Below are 20,416 nucleotides of genomic sequence, written 5' to 3'. Positions count from 1 at the left end.
CGCGTGGCATTGTTCTGGACGTCTTGTCCGAAAATTACATTGAAAAGATAGAGAACCAACTCGTGAGGGTAACGTCTTAGACCTGCCGGCAACAAACAGACCTGAACTTATCGAAGCAGTTAACGTAGAGGAAGGTATCAGTATTAATAAGGCTGTGACAGCATCTATGACGACGGGTTCACCAAGGAATGTTAAGAAAATTAGAAAGATATACTTGCTCAGCAAGTGTGGCAGGTTACAAATTTCAGAATATCTCAGCACTCAGTATAAAGTATTCGGTGATGACGACGAAGATATGGAGAACAAATGGAAAAAATTCAAAGACATCGTTCAATATTCCCTGGACAAGTATGTTCCGAGTAAGGTTTTAAGGATTGGGAATGATCCACCAGGGTTTAATAGCTGTGTTACAAAAGCGCTACGTAAACAAGGAGCACTTCATCGCAGATTCAAGAGATGTAAAAATCTAGCTGACAAACAAAAGCTGAACGAAGCGAAAATGAGCGTAAGGAGAACAATGGGAGAAGCGTTCGATGATCTTGAAAGTAAAACGTTGTCAACGGACATGAGTAAAAACAATAAGAGAGTTTGGTCGTATGTAAAATCAGTAAGTGGGTCACAATCATCTATTCATTCTCTCAGCGACCACACCGGCACCGAAACGGAAGATAACAGAGAGAAGGTCGAAATACTGAGTTCGGTCTTCCGAAGTTGTTTCACCGCGGAAGATCGTAGCACTGTCCCTCCTTTGAATCATCGTGCGAACGTCGAAATGTCAGATACTGAGATACCCGATCGCGGAATTGAAAAGCTGCTACAATCGCTTAGTAGTGGAAAGGCTTCAGGACCATCCTATAAGATTCTATAAAAATTATGCGAAAGACCTTTCTCCCCTTCTAGCAGTAATTTATCGTAGATGGCTTAAGGAAGGAAAGGTACCTAACGACTGGAAAAAAGCGCAGGTCATTCCCGTTTTTAAGAAAGGTCGTAAGACAGATTCACACAATTATAGACCTGCATCGTTGACGTCAGTCTGTTGTAGAATTATGGAACATGTTTTATGATCAAGAATTATGAAGTTATTGAAAAATGAACATCTCCGCTACAAGAATCAACGTGGATTCTGCAAGCAGAGATCCTGAGAAACTCAGCTCGCTCTGTTCCCCCATGAGGTCCACAGCGCTGGGGACAACAGCACTCAGATTCATGCAGTTTTCCTTGATTTCAGTAAGGCATTTGACACCATCCCGCATTGCCGTTTAATGAAAAAATACAAGTTTACGGAGTATCGGAGCAGACCTGCGATTGGATTGAAGACTTTCTTGCAGACAGAACTCAACACGTCGCTCTTAATATCCGGAGTGCCACAGAAAAGTGTGGTAGAACCGTTGCTGTTTACAATATGTATAATTGATCTAGTAGAAAGTGTCGGATGCTCTTTAAGACTGTTAGCAGATGATGCAGTTGTTTATGTGAAAGGAGCAACGCCAGAAGATAGTAAGAATTTACAGAACGACCTGCAGAGAATTGATGAATGGTGCAGGCTCTGGCAGTTGTCCCTGAACGTAAATAAATGTAACATATTGCGCAAACATAGGAAAAGAAATCCACTATTTACAGCTACACTAATGATGACAAACAGCTGGAGACAGCGTCTGCCGTAAAAAATGTAGGCTTAACTATCCAAAGCGACCTTAAGTGGAATGACCACATAAAACACACAATGGGAAAAGCAGACACGAGACTCAGATTCATCGGAAGAATCTCAAGGAAATGTAGAAAGAAGTGGCTTATAAGGCGCTTGTTCGCCAGATTCTTGAGTATCGTTCATCTATCTGGGATCCCTACCAGGTAGGACTGAGAGGAGATAGAGAAGATCCAAGGAAGAGCGGCGCGTTTCGTCACGGGATCGTTTAGCTGGCGAGAGAGCGTTACGGATATGCTAAACAAACTCTACTGGCAGATGGTACAAGAGAGGCGTTGCGCATCATGAAGAGATTTACTATTGATATTTCGGGACAGTACTTTTCAGGAGGAGTCAGACAACATATTACTTCCTCCCACATACATCTCGCCTATTGACCACGAGGAGAAAATTTGAGAAATTAGAGCGAATACAGAGCCTTACCGACAATCATCCCCACGCACTATTCGCGAGTGGAACAGGATTGGAGGGATCAGATAATGGTACCGAAAGTACCCTCCGCCACACACCATTAAGTGGCTTGCGGAGTATAGTGTGGATGTGAATGGTGGGTTCCATGTGGTTCCCAAGTCGTGCAGCGACCGTAAACCATAAAATAACCAAATATGCAGCAACCAGTCGCAAAATCATGTTTTATTTATTCACTTTTGCAAATCAGTTGAAATCGATTTGCAAAAGTGAATAAATAAAACATGATTTTGCGACTGGTTGCTTCATATTTGGTTATTTTATAGTGTGGATGTAGATGTAGTTGTTTGGGACGCCTTGCAGGTGTCGAGGTCGTTGGAGAAGGAGCAGGAACTACGATTCGACGTGGTGTTTGGAAGTATCAACCGACAAATTTTGCTGAAATAAGTTTGGGGAAACCGGTAAAAAAAGTGATGGATCCTTGATCCTTTCAAACTTGATTGCAACTTCATAGCAGTGGGACACAAGGGTCAATACTGCACAGTCGGAAAACTGGAAGATGAAACTGAATATGCTGGAGATGGTATACTACTAAAAAATCTAAGTACCCAATGGATAGCTAAGATAGGAAAAGAAAATACTTTCGGCAAAACAGGCACAAAAGTGGCGCTACTACTTACTCAAGGAATTCTATCAGTGTAGATCTCAGTGTCTTATCCAGTTGTTTATGCACACAATCTTGATGTGTCACATTAGGGGTCACAGTATGGGTGGGGTGTTCATAAATACTTCCTGCAGAGAATGTATAGTTAATACAGATAACACAGAAACTACCTGACTGTCAATTGACTGTATTGATTTGAGTTCCCTCCTGTCAAGTGATCGGCCTGCGAGCTGAAAAATTTGATCCTGAGCTCTGATATTTTTGATCACTGAGACTACTCTGAACATAGCTCAGCTCAGATTTAGCAATGATCACAGGTCGACGAACTTTTAGGCCCCAGTAAGATAGTGAAACGATAGGTAGTTTCGTCGATAGCTCTCAAAGCACACATGACCCCCTAGAACGTGTGTAATCTGGCCACAGTTCAAGCGGACCAAGAGGACTCCACGATAATTCCGGGCTACGTAAACTAACCCTAAGCTAGCACTTAGCCACACGGAGAGTGATTAAGTAAACTATAGCTTGAACCACTTCTAGTACTTTTCGTTCAGTGGTAGTAATTGTAGAACTTCACAACCCAAAGATTGGTTAGTGAAGTTATAAATCAGCCTTACAGGAGAAAAAATTAAATACTTAAATACGGCGAAAAAACGAAGAACAAATAAAATAAAATTCATGGCATGAATTTTACTTGTTTACGTTGTGTAATTTAAAGTTGATATATGCTAACTGATATTGTCTAAAATCGAGGAATCATTCTTTATATGAATAGTCAGTCACGAAATCTTTGCTTACTCTGCATGACCTGGGTTTGAATCCATATGCAGAACGAGACGGTTCGTCGTGTCATTTTAAGTTCATACATATTCTCAACTAGCTGCTCGTGAAAAACTTAAAATTTTTATGTCATTTTGTGTTAAATAATAAGTACGGTATGTTACTTTGAAGAGGAAATCATGAATACGACGAACTTAGTACGTGCATTGCCTATCTGGCGTAATAATGAGAGTGGTAACATTTCAGGTATGTCATTTATTGTAATAAATGTGAGCTTATGAGCTTACAAGCCTTAGGGACAGTCTTATCTGTGATCTTTCACTACAGCACAATCTGGGCAGGAAAACCAATTTCGAATTTGATTTACCTAACACAAAGGTAAAATTTCGCATGCTCACTTACATTATTCATTGACAAGGCTCCGTACATAATTGTAAACAGTCACCTCACATGTAAGTGGAATCTCGAGAGGCAGAAAGTGGGCTGTTTAGAAACATTTCGTCTTACCTGAAATAACTTTGTCAAGATACGTCATGCTCATGACGCCGTCGTACGTCAGCTGTCCGCCAGACTCCTTCAGTGTGTCGTCCACCTCCTGCTGCAGTTTCCTCTGGATGTCCTGGTTCCAGGCCAGTTCGTGCAACGCAAATCCCATGGTTGTTGCCGATGTCTCAAAGCCCGCCACGAAAAACACGACGCATTGCGCTGCAAGCTGTCCCAGGCCCAGTTTCACGTCCTCTGCAAATACGAACAGATAAAGTGGCATAACATGAGAAATGATACTCACTGACAGAGTGAAAGTACATTAGACGAAACCACTTAGTATTGAATATTAAAGACTGTTAGCGTTATTAACTCGTTATCATTAGCTTCTTATTCATCGATGCAGTTTGAATGCTGTAATTTTGTGCACTTTTTTCAGCCCAGTACTTCATATAACAGGACTTCTTAACTTCTTGAAAACCTGTAAATACAAGCTTAAAAAGAAGTAGGAACAACGCACATGATATTTAGCCCGTAATGACTGTCACAATAAATCAACTTATGTACTTTGCGTTCCATAGCAGCCATGTATTTATTAAACGGAGAATCCATGGTTCCTGCAGGACTGTTGCAGCACCGCCGGAACTAAGGCTTTAATTTACACAGTATCATCACAGGCAAAACAGACGAGTCCCATAGGATCTGCACAAAAACTGAAACTATTTTGTCGCTTCAATAGATTATTAATGAATAGGAAATGCGTTTTCCTTTCGTTTATATGTGATTGCTCAAGGTAGTTCGTTTCGGTGTAGTAATACTGAACAAGCGCTGATTTGGACGCTCTAGTGAAACCTAACTCTTTGATCTCTACCTTTCCTCCTTTCACACGTATTTTCTATACACATGCTTGAACCACCGATTTGAACTTAGACTTCAGGCAACGGCACCACCTACATATGGACGGCTACTATGACTAAATCTCACCGATGCATTCGAGAAATCTTATAAAGCCCGACTAAGTAAGAGTTTTCTAAGAGTGGGAATGCCAACGATGTGATAGAGTATGGCACAAAGTTAGTTACAAATATACATATTTCTGTCAGTGGATATCGAGCAATGGGTCATTGAATGTGTAAGACTACGATAAATTCCAGGAACCTAAGTATTGCACTTATTACGTATGATCTTGGTGATCATCTAGCCACAGAACTAAATGCAGTCTTTATTATTTTTCTTTTATAATATCTTATTATTTATATATTGCCTACATTTCATACGTTTGTCCTTTTTCATTTAATAAATGATATCCGTTGTTGTCACCTAGTACCGCCGCTTCGACATAAAAATAGCCCAGCGTTGTTTCGACCTCCGTTATGATTCGTATTGTTGCATATGAGTGAAGCTCCTTAAGTCATGATCTGTCATCAAGACATATATTGTAATGTTTTTTAAAAATTCCGTTATTTCATTGTGTCCATTGCACAATTTTATATCAGTCTAGTAACTGTATTATCTGTTATCTCCACAATGATGAAAAAAACTGCTTATCATTAGTTCGACCTCAATTGTGGCCCATAGAATTGCGAGTTGATGATGTTCCTTATAATTTCGTTCGTTGTGCAGACACGTATTAAAAATAAAAATATTTTGAGACAATAGCTAAGGCCAGCAACCCCGTAAACGTATTAACCCGATAAAGTACTGCATAAAACGGCATCGCTTGGTTTTTATAGCGTCAGCAGATTCCTATCATGCCAGTTATTATAGAAGGCCTGTTGGTTTTACTATAAGACGAGCTGTATTGATGTCAACTACTTAATTTTCATTACATTTAAATCCTGTACCTTAAATTATTATTAAAACATGTAGATTTTATGTAAGTTGTATAGCCAGCTGCTAACACCATCTGTCGATCTTCGCTTCAAGCAACCTGTCAAAACCTAGTGGCTGTCAGTCCTCATTTCGCCACAGTACTGACCACACATGTATATACTATGTATATGCCTAATGTTGGGTTTCTTGAACGTTGTAATGATCGTCAAATGCCATAGTATTCACATGTACCACGTTACAGAAACACATATATGATGATCTATGTTACGAAATGATGTAAATACTGATTGTGGCGGGTACGAAGTTGTAACGGCAAAACGCCTTCCATAAAATGATGTCTTTCACATTTAGTAATTTTAATGGATAGAACCTTATGCAAATATTGTTTTATTTTCACTACCTTCTCTCTCTATTAATGTATATTTTCAATTTTATGACCATTGTACAATTACACTGGCCCCGATGAAAAGCATATTTTTAATTATGTCATGTATGGATGTTGTCATTTTTTAAAAAAAGTTATAACGATGTGTGAAGCCGTAAAGGCACCAACAATAATCAAGACTGGTTCATGGTATGTATTCTTAAATTAATTCGTGTTTATATCTTGAACGCTGCGACAATATTATATGCTTTTCTATAAGCTGTTGAACGTTGCTAACGTAAGAGAAAATCTGTTTTACATCTTAGATCTGAAAATGGCTAGATTGTTAGCCGAAACTAGTAACCAATCCAAATAAAGAACATTTCATGGGTGATGTTGACTTCATGGGTTTTCAATCCGTAACATAAAAAAGTTCCTCTTTTTCAGAAATCCTTTCTTGTATAGACAGTCCGCATTTTCTATCCTCTATACTTCGATCATAATCAGTTATTTTGCTGCCCAAATAGCAAAACTCTGCTCCTACTTTTAATGTCATTTCAATCATCTATTTCCCTCAGCATTGCCTAATTTAATTCGACTATATTCCAGTCTCTTATCAAGACGCTGTCCATTCCGTTCAACTTGCATTCAAAGTTCTTTACTGTCTCTGATAAAGTTACAACGTCATCGGAAAACCTCAAGTTTTTATTTCTTCTCTCTGAGTTTTAATTTCTTTCCAAATTTCGCCTTCGTTTCCTTTACTGCTTGCTCAATGTATAGACTGCCTTGTCAACTATGGCTTAATTTCCATGTCCATCGACTCTTCGTTACTATCTCAGTATGTTCGTTGGATTGACGATTTTCTCTTTGCTATGATTGCATCCCATTTCCGTCACGAGCTAGACAGCATTATTTTTTAAACCTTGAACGCCACACCCATTTTCCTTTTGCTATCCTATCTATAACATAAGATAACTCAGTATTTGACCGATAGACTTTGTAGAGAACAATTTCTGTTGTGGTTATGGGGCAATTTCCTTGCAACGCGTCTATGAGCTATGAGCATGAGTCGTCCACAAGATCAAGAAAGACTGGAAGTAACTGCTCAGAAATTGCACTCATGTTCAGAAAAAACGTAATACCTTGAACGACTAGAGATAGGACATTCATATTCACAGGACATGAACATTAGAATGTTCTGCAAAAATGATTAGCATTTCAGTCACCTCGGTTCAGCATGTGTCCTGTTGCCCAGTAGACACAGGGTCTGCCATGGACCCTAATAATTTGTTCCATGCGTGAAGGCATCGATGCGTATAAGGCGCGAATGGTGTCCAATGGTATAGCTATACATGCCGCATTCACCTGGTTTCAAAGTTCATCTGTGGTAGTTGGCTCTGAGTCACAGTGCTGCGCCCGTTCTTTCACCATATCCCACACATTTTCGATTGGCAACAAGTATTGTGATCTGGCGGGAAAGGGCAAAAGGCTGACATCCTGTGATACCAAGAAGGTACGTGTTCGTGTATCAAGACGTTGTGGTGCATTGTCTCGCTGAAAAAAGGCGTCTCGTGTGTTCTGCGTAAAGTTATGGCTATGGGTCGCAGGATGTTGTTCACGTAGGTCACATTGGTCACAATACCCTACACACGCACTAGCTGTGATTTTTGGTTGTACCCAATAGCACGCCGCGTCATAAGGCGTTGAGCTGGCGCTGTATGTCCCGTGCTACTGTAGTCACTGTGATGTCGCTAACCCTTTCCGTGGTGAACCAAGATGCGGCTACCATTTTCAAACAAACAGGACCTGGATTCGTTTGAAAACACCATCTGATGCCATTCTTGTCCCCAGTGACGTCGTTCCATACACAACTGCCGTCTAGCATGTTTCTGTTCATTCGTCAAAGGTAGGTGGCAAAGTGGACGACGCGCACGTCACCCATGCCGTAATAAATGGCAGCGGACTATTGTCTCTGATAGTGTACGTGTGTTACACTGCTCCACTGTTGCGCCAGGGACGAGGAAAACGCATATCTGTCCTGCAATCTGCAATACCATTCGGATGAGGTGTCGATCTTCTCCAGGGGTGGTCTAGGTGGTGCGACCTGACCCATCTCGACGTGTTCTACGGCCTTCCGTGAACCATTCTGCACACACTCTATGCACTGCCGAAACACTTTGTCCCACACGAGTAGCTATTTCCAGGATGGATGCATCACATTCTCTCATGCCAATAATGCGCCCTCTTTCAAACTCACTGATTTGATGGTAAGGTTCGCGCATACGTCTACTTGGCGTCGAGCACGTCTGCTCAAGTCACTCTGATCCATTACCTTCGATTTATAGCGACGCAACATCGATGTTGATCTTGAACCCGCGGGCTGACATTGTTCAAATACCAATAATTTCTGCAGATCATACTAATGTACATGTCCTGTGATCATAAACGTCCTATCTCTTGTCGTTCAAGGTGTTCTATTTTCTTTTCTGAACATGAGTCTACATTTTCTGAAAGGTGTATCGCAAAAAAATTACAATAGGTATCTAGCCTACCCTGAACCTCATGATAAACTTAATACTATCGCAGCAAGGGTCATCCACCACCGTCAAGAAACGCATGCTTGTTACACTCGTAAAGTACATGTTGATTCGGGCGATGAATTCACCTGCGATGGTAATTCGACTAATGTACACCATATTCTTAAGACCTACCTCATAAGAACACAAAAGCGAGGGGCGTTTAATCAGGCGAAGACACTAAGCCTGCATAATAATAACAGGAACTGCTATCAGAGCCAAATGTTGAAAGAACGCTCTGATCGCAAACCACAGGAACACTAACTACGACTAGACTGGTTAACCTCAATGATCTCATCGACAGGGATGCGAGGGGCACAGGTTTTGACGTCCGCGTGTTGCGCTACAATGATGGCATTGACATGTGAGCCATGAAACTTCTCCTCGGGTGAATCACAAATAAAAGCGATCAACTATCAGCTTATAATTTGGAGAAATGATTCTGAGGCCATCATTGATTACGGACCTGCAACTAATCTCAACGGCCCTATCCAGACATATTTCTGAGTGCAAAGAGGTGCCAACGTTGCCCGTTAATGCATGCAGAGTCCTCGGTGCCGAAAGTATGCATAATAAAGCTGTTCAGCTCATCCCCATCTTGAAGCGGAACTGGAGGAACAGGTTGTGTTTTATGAGTTCCTTACTGTCGATAGTCTTATGAACGATTGCGTCATTGGCGTCGACGTCCTTGTGAAGAATCGACCTCTCTGTCGGAAGTATCGTTTTACAAAACATAAATTTGCTAGCTTCACCCGTAGGCCGTGGCCGGTTCTGTCCGCGGGTACACGCGCAGTCCGTCGGAACCAAATGTGGGCCCACAATGTACCACCTTAAGCCCCTGCAGTTCCATAGACGCAATGACAGCCACTGAACTTGAACCACATTGTTGTCCATCAACGGGCCAATCTGCAACGTGCCATTACTGAATACAGCGATAGTTTTGAGTAAAAGCCTGGAATAATCAACTGTTACAGGTGCAAGCTTAATGTCATGCCTCATGAAACTTTTCATCAGTCGTCCTACTCCATCATCTAGTCATAACGACCTGCCGTCTCCAGAGAGATAAATCAGATGTTACATTGTAGAATTATTGACCCATCAAGTATGCAAACCGTTCTACAAATGAACAGACAAGCAGGACGCGAGTCTCATCTTACATAGTTTTCTTACAAACTTATGTGGCTCATTGTTTAGCATAGCTTTACTATTTACGTGCGTGTTAGGAAGTGACAATCATGTTAGATTAAGAGTTTCATGCGTGTAGTTAGGAATCACACTCGTTATTTAGGTATAATATGCACTTCATGGGTAATCTGTGCTGTAGAATTAGGATGTAGGGGGGTAAAGTACTTCCATTACTTAGATTTATTACGTGCATGCAATGCTGATCAGCTGCATTTGTGGTCTCTTTGTCCCGATGGGATGTGATTGTGCTCCGTATTTCTTCTTCGAATTTTTTTGAGAGTTAACTCACTGCAGTGTTTGGCTGTGAAGGAGCCATAGCGTTACCGCTAAGATAGCCATGATTTTCCAGGTCCAACATGCAAACTTGTTACAAAATAGTCGGCGTAGTGGGTATTTCTACCCACAAAAAATGCTCCCTGTGCCAAGAGGTACCCTATAAGTTATAGTTTAGTTTTGTCTGATTCATCATTTCAGGTTAATCTGGGTTGCTGTGTCCAGGTTTAGTTAGGTAAATACGTAACTCGTTATGCTTGCGCTAAGAGCGGGACGTTTTTATCGACAAACGTTATGCCGCGGACCGTGACTTTACTTTACAAGTATTCGTTCCGTCTCGAGTCACGCGGGCGTGCATCTGTTAATTGTACTGCCAGTTTAAAGCGAATGAAGCTTACCTTATTTGGAGGACTTGGATCGTCGTGCGAAGTTCGTGTATCGAAGACTTTCTGGAAAAACACTTGGCCGTGAACTAGCAAACGCTCTTAATGGCAACGTTTTGAACCACTTGTCATGTAACTTTAACACTCGCTTCGACCGTGCCGCATTTTTTTTTTTTTTTTAATTCCTCCACCGGAAGGGTGGGGCGGGCTCATAGAGGGCTTAATGCCACTTTGGAGCCTTAGCTTATTCTTATGTTATGCTGTTCTATCTTTTTTAATTATTATTAGTTGGTTGGTTTTGGGGAATATGCACAACCCTGACATTTGTCTTATGGCTGAGGGAAGCCTCATAAAACCTCAGCCAAGGTTGGGTGTCTTTCCTGTTTGCGCATTGGTCGCACTGTGTTTACCCAGCAACTGTTTAAATTAGCGGAAAATGACTGCGAGAGGCAAGCGGTTAACACACGTCCCTATGATGTCAAAGGAAGTGAAATGGAAGACTTTTCAACTGCATGTGTTCCTCACGGCAGTCACACTTCCATATAACATTAATGTTTAAGAAGTATTCTACCAATAAATTTGTTAATAAACCAAACACGCCTTGTCGAAACGTATCCATCCCACAGACTTATATTCACGTTTGCAATATAAACTGCACCTTTAAGCTACTAATGTTTCATGCAGCTATTTTACTTGCATTGCCACCGCCTGTGCCTTTGTTTTTCATGTAGCTACAGTAGACAAACAAATGTGAGTCCCGTAGAGGATTTTGAAATTAGTGTAACTGTAATTACTGAAGTGCTGATGTTTGGTGTGGACCTCAAAGTTCTTCTTAAATTGTGATGGGTTATTTACGATGAATTTCATTAGAGAATATATGTATTGTGATAGTGGAGTTAAAATACCTATCTTCTTTAAGAGGTGCCCGCGGTGATGTCCATAGATGGACCCCACATAATTATTCTTACTGCTCGCTTTTTTGCAGTCAGTACTTTCTTTCTAAGTAATGAATTACCCCAGAAAATTATTCCATAAGATACTATTGAGTGGAAATATGATAAATACGTCATACGGTTAATTCGTCTGTTTTCGAGATTAGCAATTATCCGAAGGGCAAGAGTAGCTGAACTTAATTCTTTGAGAAGGTTAGTAACATGTTTCTTCCAGTTCAGGTTTTCCTCAATATGTACGCCCAAAAATTTTGAGCATTCTGCCCTATTTACTCACTCCTGTTGATGTGCTACATCAGTTATTCATACGATTCTATTTGTTGTTCAGAACTGAATATAGTGTGGTTTTTCAAAATTTAGGGAGAGTCTATTCTCAGAAAATCTCCAATAATTTTTTGAATAAATTCCTTAACCATATCTTCTGTTTCTTTCTCTCTTATGAGATTTATTATAACACTAGTATAGTCTGCAAAAAATACCAATTCTGTTTTTTTTCGATATTAAGTAGATTGTCATTCATTGATATAAGGAATAGGAGTGGATCCAAAATTGAACTATGTGGGACTCCCTTTGTAATTTATACCTAACCAGTAAAATTTTCCACCCTTCTAACATCGTCTAAATTATTCGGCAGAACTATTTGATGTCTGTTTGTTAAGCTTGATTTCAACCAGTTAAGTGTTAAGTCATAAGTTCCACAAAACTTAAGTTTTTCTAATAGCGTAACATGATCTACACAACACCTTGGAAAAAAATCATAAAATTACCAAATGGAGATATTTAATTATTTAAGGATTGTAATATTTGGTGAGTGAATGTATAAATAGCGTTATCAGTCAAGCAACCCTTATGGAATCCGAACAGTGATACGTTAAGTAAATTGTTTCTATTAAATGTGAAACTTCTGTTGAGTATTTTACTTTTTCGAATATTTTGGACAAATGTGTCGGTAATAAAACTGGACAATAATCATTGAAGTCTTTTTTCTCACCTTTCTTATGAAGTGGATGAGTTACACATCTGCATTGCATATTTCAACCCATTCAGAAAAAATTCCCTATGCCAGGATTAAGGACGTTACTTATTAAGTTGGAACAACTTTTCAGAATCCTATTTAAAATTCGATCAACATCACATGAGCTTCTGTTTCTTTTTAGAATTTTTATAATTAGATTAACTTCAGTGAAGGTTGTTCATGCTACCTCTAGCTGCTTAGAGTTGTGTGGAATGACATTTTTCATATATTCTCTACCCTCTTCAACTGAACCACTTAATCTTCTTTTTGCCGCTACATCTAGAAAGAGATTTTTACAAGCACTCGCAGCGTGTGAATTATCAGTCACAGCATTATTAATTTCTCTCAGGACATATATACTTCTTGACATTTTAATGATTTTTCTTAAAATAATACAGTATTTTTTTATAGTATGCGGTACAAGTAGTGTCAGATATTGGCTGATTTTGGCCTTTATACAGAGTGTTCGGAAATTCCCATTATAAACTTCTAGGACTTGTAGGGGGGAGTGAGTACATAATACTTTGAATAGGAACCCATGTCCGGAAACGAACCGTTTTCGTTCTACGGCGGTTTAAATTCAGATGCATATCGCGTCTACGTCTGGTGAGGGAAAAAGTGAAGTCTCAGAGTTGTTAGCCCTAGTATGCAACAGGCAGCATGACGTGCGCTACGTCAGACGGCCATCTGATATCAGTTTACGTCTACCTCGTTGCTTTAGTACTATTCTGTACACACAGTATGCTGGGTTCTTTTTTGTTTTGGAGTAATGTAAATTCATAATGTTTCCCTTTTAATACAAGCAAATGCGCTTAAATGCTGAATGGATGTTTCGTTATGTTTCCTTTCGAACTATTACATAATAATTGTACTGCGTCGCAGCTAATTCAGTCCCTCAACGAAAATTGAATCAGTTAAACATATGAATTGAAACCGTCTTAGAACGGGAACGGTACGTTTCTGGACGTGAGTTTCTGTTCAAAATATTATTTACTCACTCCCCTTTACAAGTCCTGGAAGTTTGTAATGGGAATTTCCGAATACCCTGTATAGATTTGCATCTTCCTCTTACATGAGAGTTTCATTCCCTTAGTTATCAACAACTTAATTGTTTTTTTTTTCTACTAACTTTCTACGTAAAGCAGCTTTCAAATACTGACACAAATATACTGTGGAGTAAATCGAATTTGACATTAGCATCTCTTTCCGTATGTACCACATCCCAGACCACCTCTTTTAACTTAGTCTCAAAAAACTGTGTCCTGTTCTCATTAACAAGCCTCACTTGTTTGTATGAAACTGCCTCAGTGGGGGGGGGGGGGGGGGTATAGTGCCATATTCTTTATTTCCATTAATTGTGCATTATGATCAGACACTCCATTGACAGTTGGGTATCCATTAATTATAAGCGTCGTAAGTATCTGCATGGAAAAAATTGAATTCGGTACCTGCATAATACTGCGAAAAAGGATTCCGAAGTCAAACTTATTTAGTATTGTGTACGAATGCATGGCTGGGACTCTTAACTTGTTGTCGTTGTTGTTGTTGTGGTCCTCAGTCCAGAGACTGGTTTGATGCAGCTCTTCATGCTACTCTATCCTGTGCAAGCTTGTTCATCTCCAAGCACCTACTGCAACCTACATCCTTCTGAATCTGCTTAGTGTATTCATCTCTTTGTCTCCCTCTACGATTTTTACCCTCCACGCTGCCCTCCGATACTAAATTGTGATCCCTTGATGCCTCAGAACATGTCCTACCAACCGATCCCTTCTTGTAGTCAAGTTGTGCCACAAGTTTCTCTTCTCCCCAAATCTCTTCAATACCTCCTCATTAGTTATGTGGTCTACCCATCTAATCTTCAGCATTCTTCTGTAGCACCACATTTCGAAAGCTTCTATTCTCTTATTGTCCAAACTATTTATCGTTCACGTTTCACTTCCATACATGGCTACACTCCATACAAATACTTTCAGAAACGACTTCCTGACACTTAGATCTATACTCGATGTTAACAAATTTCTCTTCAGAAACGCTTTCCTTGCCATTGCCAGTCAACATTTTAATCCACTCTACTTTGATCATCATCAGTCATTTTGCTACCCAAAAAACAAAACTCATCTACTACTTTAAGTGTCTCATTCCCTAATCTAATTCCGTCAGCATCACCCGACGTAATTCAGCTACAATTCATTTTCCTCGTTTTGCTTTTGTTGATGCCCATCTTATATCCTCCTTTCAAGACACTGTCCATTCAGTTCAGCTTCTCTTCCAAGTCCTTTGCTGTCTGACAGAATTACAGTGTCATCGGCGAACCTCAAAGTTTTTATTTCTTCTCCATGGATTTTAGTTCCTACTCCGAATTTTTCTTTTGTTTCCTTTACTGTTTGCTCAATATACAGATTGAACAACATCGGGGATAGGTTACAATTCGGCTCCCCCCCCCCGTCGGAGGTTCGAGTCCTCCCTCGGGAATGGGTGTGTGTGTGTGTGTGTGTCGTCTTTAGCGTAAGTTATTTTAAGTTAGATTAAGCAGTGTGTAAGCTTAGGGACCGATGACCTCAGCAGTTTGGTCCCATAAGACCTTACCAAAAATTTCAATTTCTATAGGCTACGATTCCAATAACTTAGGTGCTCAAAATAAAACATGAGGTAAACGAAATTCTTCTTTCACTGTTTCTCTGGGTGAATTATTCAGCCGAGAGTTTTATGTTGCCAGATTAATCTACTTGAGAGGGTCCCCATGACAAACGAGTAATCGTAAGTCAATGGAACTTTGTGGAATATTTGTAGGGATATGCAGAAGAGAAATAACGAATAAACCATTGAAAGAAACACATTTCAATTTCCATTTGAGGTGGTAACATTTGTTAATTGCGCACTATGTTTATGTTCCAGGTTACAAACTTTGCCAAATGCAATGACTATTTGCTTTCACTACAACTAGAAACTGCACTAGAGATTCAGTTTCACAATTTTTACAACATTTTTCGAACGGTGGACTCTTGCACTGCTTGAAGATCGCATGTTAGATACATCATTGTCAGCCATGGCAACAGTAACTCCAACAATTGGAGGCACAATTGGCCATCGGCCTCTCCCAGGAACAATACCCAAACTGACAGTTAATACGGACTACGAATCATGTTCTTCAATCCCGTTTCGGAAACAAGACCTCTCTGTATTCCCTTAATGCGTCGATACTCTGAAAGAGGAGCAGCACCATTACTGTTGTTTTGATAAAACAACTTCAGTAGCAAAGAATTGCTCACCTTATACAGATCAGTGTTGTATGTCTGCAACTGTAAGTCAAGCTGATGCTTGTGTTTCGACCCTATGTCGCCGTACCAATAACAGCGCCTAAAGGCAACTCATGACAAACATAATTAACAACGCAAATCCTGCTGTGCACGTCTGAATATTATTCCTATAAAGGTGAGTAAATAGTTTTCCTTCTAGACTGGCTCAAGAAGCGAAAGTTTAATTATAACCACCTTGTACTACTTTACAACTGAAGCAAGGAATTATTGTTCTCATATTTCATACTCTCCATACAACGGGGCTGTACAATAAATAATAAGTAACTACCCAGGAGAGGCGTTTTGTTTCTTTTTTTTATTTAAATGTACGCCAGTGTAAGTTGAATAACTTTCTGAACTCCACTGATCGGACGCTTCAGATATCCAAATCTGACATTCTTACATTAATGGGATATGTAGTATATAATATGGCTTCAGTCCAGCACTGACAAAGACTTGAACTTAAAAAATTCTTCCTTCACTATTATCCAGAATGGTACGCACTTTCTGGGGATTTCGACTTCAATGGGCTTTCAGCAGAACTAAAAAAATTGAATGATAAACACACATTTTCAAATCAAACGTTAAAGTTTTCTTCCTACGTTTTCCCTTTAGGAAATTTTCGCAGTAGCTTAGAGCCTTTCTTTGGAGTGTGTATATAACATCACAAATCCTTTGCTCTCGTAGACATTAGGGTTAGTGGTAAAATATTATCACCTCAAAAAACGAATCTGTGACCATGAAATGTGGTGATGGTGATTCTCCTCTTCTGCATATTGACCCTTCAATATGACAATTTTTTCCAATGATGGATGACTTTGTTGGAGACCTCGGCAGTAGCAGTCTGCATTTTGAATGGTCAGGAATGCCCACTCTGCAAATACTTGGCGAGCAATGGTTTCTCCATCCAAGAAAATAGCAGTTTACTGTGGGTCATGTCTACTGAACACAAGAGGTGAGATAAAATCTGACAGTGCGTAGAATCATCAGGTGTGATTGCCCTGTGCAGAATGAGCTGTCGCATTGTCGTGGACAGCTTCCTGCGCCTGTGACGGTTCGTCTTGATAGACTCCCACGACCTCGTCAAGAGATTCGGTAGTATACTCCTGTGACAGTTAGCCCGTTATGTGTATAATGTTATCACCACACCATGGTTGTCCCAAAAAACACGCAGTATCACGTCGTCCGATGATGTTTGGGTCTTCGCCTACTACAGCGGTGGTGAATCTGTATGTTTCCTGTTCTCCCTTTGTTTCTGGATCATAGCGGTATTCTCAGCACTCATCCATGGTGATAAGGCAGTTAAAGAAGTCATCATGATTGGACTGACAGAGCTGCAACATTTCTGCTGCTGCTACGGTTCGGCGTGCTTTTTGATTCTGTAAGCAGTTGTGGAACCTTGCGTACAGCGACCTTTGTCATTTTCAAAATGTGGTGCATGATAATGTCAACATCATGGTTTATCAACTAAGATTTGTCATAAAGGCACCCATGAGGGAGGCGACCATGATGAATAAGTTACGTTGTTTGAAGTGTGCTGAACTGGTCGTACATGAAGGAACTGTACACCAGAGAAAACTAGAAACCAGTACTTCCTCATTTATTAACCCATTTATTTTGCGTTTCGGCGTTATCCATCATCAGAATCTGTACATAAAAAACTGATACGTGTTTAATATAATGTATGGAGAAACTTAAGACTAGCATATAGCAAACAGTATGTGCGTCAATTAAGTACAGATAAGGCACATGTAGCAAAGTGTATCCACACAACACATGAAGACTGCAAATACCCATAATTTTCAGAATGAGAATTTCACTCTGCAGCGGAGTGTGCGCTGATATGAAACTTCCTGGCAGATTAAAACTGTGTGCCCGACCGAGACTCGAACTCGGGACCTTTGCCTTTCGCGGGCAAGTGCTCTACCATCTGATCTCATTCTGGAAACATCCCCCAGGCTGTGGCTAAGCCATGTCTCCGCAATATCCTTTCTTTCAGGAGTGCTAGTTCTGCATGGTACGCAGGAGAGCTTCTGTAAAGTTTGGAAGGTAGGAGACGAGGTACTGGCAGAAGTAAAGCTGTGAGTACCGGGCGTGAGTCGTGCTTCGGTAGCTCAGATGGTAAAGCACTTGCCCGCGAAAGGCAAAGGTCGCGAGTTCAAGTCTCGGTCGGGCACACAGTTTTAATCTGCCAGGAAGTTTCACCCATAATTTTACAAAATAATACCTACTCTGGCTCAGATAAAAACCAGAGGAGTACATAATTACATGACTGACTTGCAACGGACATGAACAGAATGACAGAATGCTGATTGCGAGTACGGAACACAACCTGCGACGAGCTTAGAGACAGAAGTGGACCTGATCATCATTTTGCAAGGCAACGCTCAAGCACGTACAGTGCAAATTGTTACTGATTTGCTTGACTGATGGGGGTGCTAAGTGCTATTCCATCTACTGCACTCCCCTGACTTAAGCCCTCGTGAGTTCAACTCGATTTCTAAACTGAAGGAAACCCTTCACAGCATTCGCTTCAGAACTGCTACAAATTCGTCGGGCAATAGACCGCGCCGCTCGAACTGTCAACACAACTGGCACTGCTAAGAGTATCCTACGACTTCCACATAGCTGGCAACGGATTATACACAATGCTAGTGACTACTTTGAAGGTCAGTAAAACTTTGAAACACGTATCTATTTTATACGAGCCATAAATAAACAGTTGCCACTATTAAAGTTCCTAACCTTGTAGTTATAAATAGTTAAATGTGTTACTCGTGTTGTTCTCGGGTGCGGCCGGTTGTCAGCATGAATGTATTGTGGCACCACATAGTGGCCGTGCAACTGTATCTCCCTGTACTCACAATCAGCATTCTGCCAGTCTGTTCATGTGCGTTGCAAGTCAGTCACGTAACAATGTACTCCTCTGGTTTTTATCTGAACCAGGGTTCGTATTCTTTTGTTTATGGATGTTTCTAGTCTTCATGTGTTGTGTAGGTACATTTTGCTACATGTGTCTTAAAGCACATTCTGTTTGCTATATGCTGGTCTTTAGTGCCTCCATACATTTGTAATACATATGTATCCATTTATATATACATATTTTGATGATGGCTAACGTCGAAACGCGAAAAATGGATTAATAAATGAAGGAATACTGGTTTCTAGTTTTCTCTGCATCACATTTCTTTCAATTTAACAAATTGCAAACCACGGAAATAAATTTTGAGGTAGGTTTTCTGTGCTTTTCCTAAGTCACTTGCGGTAAATGGCGAAATGGTTTCCTTCTCTGTGCTCCCCAGTCCGAGATACATTTGCATAAACAACTTCTACACTGATTTTTAGTGTGTGTTCAGGATTGATCACGTTAGACTGTGTCACTTGAGTGATTCTGATTAGGAATTACTTGCAATTCGTTTCCACTTTGAGTACAGCAGATCAGTGCTACAACTATGAAAACTATAGACGGTGAACATTAATATAACCGACAAACTCCAGGGACGGATTCCTGACAACAAACAGAGGAAAAAATCAATAATTACAAGTCTCAAATACACACTGTTCATTGTTTGCACCATTCTAATTATTTTGTGTATGTAACTGCATCATGAAATGGTTTGTACGATCATATAACGTAAAATCACCTCCTACTGTAGACAAATGAAAGCATAATATTTCAAGATTATGTGCTGCAATGTAACCATATAACACATAGGGGAATTCAGAGAGACATACTTGCGTCATATTGCTTCTGGCTGCATTTTTCGTTGGCAGATTCGTTGCCTCGCAGTTGCATGAGTAAATGTATGAAATCCGCCCTCGACGTCCCGTGAGTATCTCGATCGTGCATCGTGTTCTTCACTAAACTCGTGAAGTAGTTGTCCACGTCAGCAGGCACCGAACGGATCTGAAATTAAAAACAAGATCTATACGGTTTTTTCACACAATTTCAACTTTCATAGCAACTACAAAATGCAGGAACAGAAACTATTACCTAGATCACCACTGACAGACAGTGGCAAATATCTGAGCAGCATAATTTCGTACTACGCCAGGACTGATAAACAACGAACAGAATCTAGGCGATATCTGTAGAATTATGGTACACTTGGAACGAATCATGAAAGTACCTTCAATGCAAACCAGCTATAATCCATACTTCACAGACTTAAGTCATCAAATCAAAGTCACAAGGACTTAGATCTGGGGAGTATGGTGGCTGGTACAGTACTTCCCAGTCCCATCGCCCGAACAGAGCAGCCACAGCTTGCGCTCTATGCGCCCGCGCAATGTCGTGCAAAATGATGGGTGGGTTGCGCAGAAACTGTTGCCGCTTCTTTTGCAAAGCTGGTCCTAGGTGATGCTCCAGAAGTGTTCCAGAGATTCGACAGGAAGTAGACGGCTCCATTTGCACCATCAACAGAACAGGTTCTGCTAACGGTATACTACGCCTTCCAGACCGCTGGCAACGGGTTCTACACAACGCTGTTGTTACAGATTTCAT

At 40.5% G+C, this 20,416-nt stretch overlaps 1 protein-coding gene across 1 annotated transcript in view; it reads right to left on the bottom strand.

Annotated features, from left to right (window-relative positions):
- The window catches only part of LOC126190851 (probable cytochrome P450 6a14), a 113,018-nt gene that overhangs the window by 34,154 nt on the left and 58,448 nt on the right, over positions 1 to 20,416 (bottom strand). The window contains exons 4-5 of the mRNA XM_049931439.1: positions 19,648 to 19,819; positions 4,062 to 4,292 (exon numbers count right to left, since the gene is read on the bottom strand). Of these exons, the coding sequence (XP_049787396.1) occupies positions 4,062 to 4,292; positions 19,648 to 19,819 (403 nt within the window). The remainder of the gene's footprint in view (positions 1 to 4,061; positions 4,293 to 19,647; positions 19,820 to 20,416) is intronic.

This window comes from Schistocerca cancellata, chromosome 6, assembly GCF_023864275.1.
Source record: "Schistocerca cancellata isolate TAMUIC-IGC-003103 chromosome 6, iqSchCanc2.1, whole genome shotgun sequence".
Lineage (NCBI taxonomy): Eukaryota > Metazoa > Arthropoda > Insecta > Orthoptera > Acrididae > Schistocerca > Schistocerca cancellata.
The sequence above is the reverse complement of the archived record's forward strand: the minus strand, read 5'-3'. Positions and strand labels throughout refer to the sequence as shown.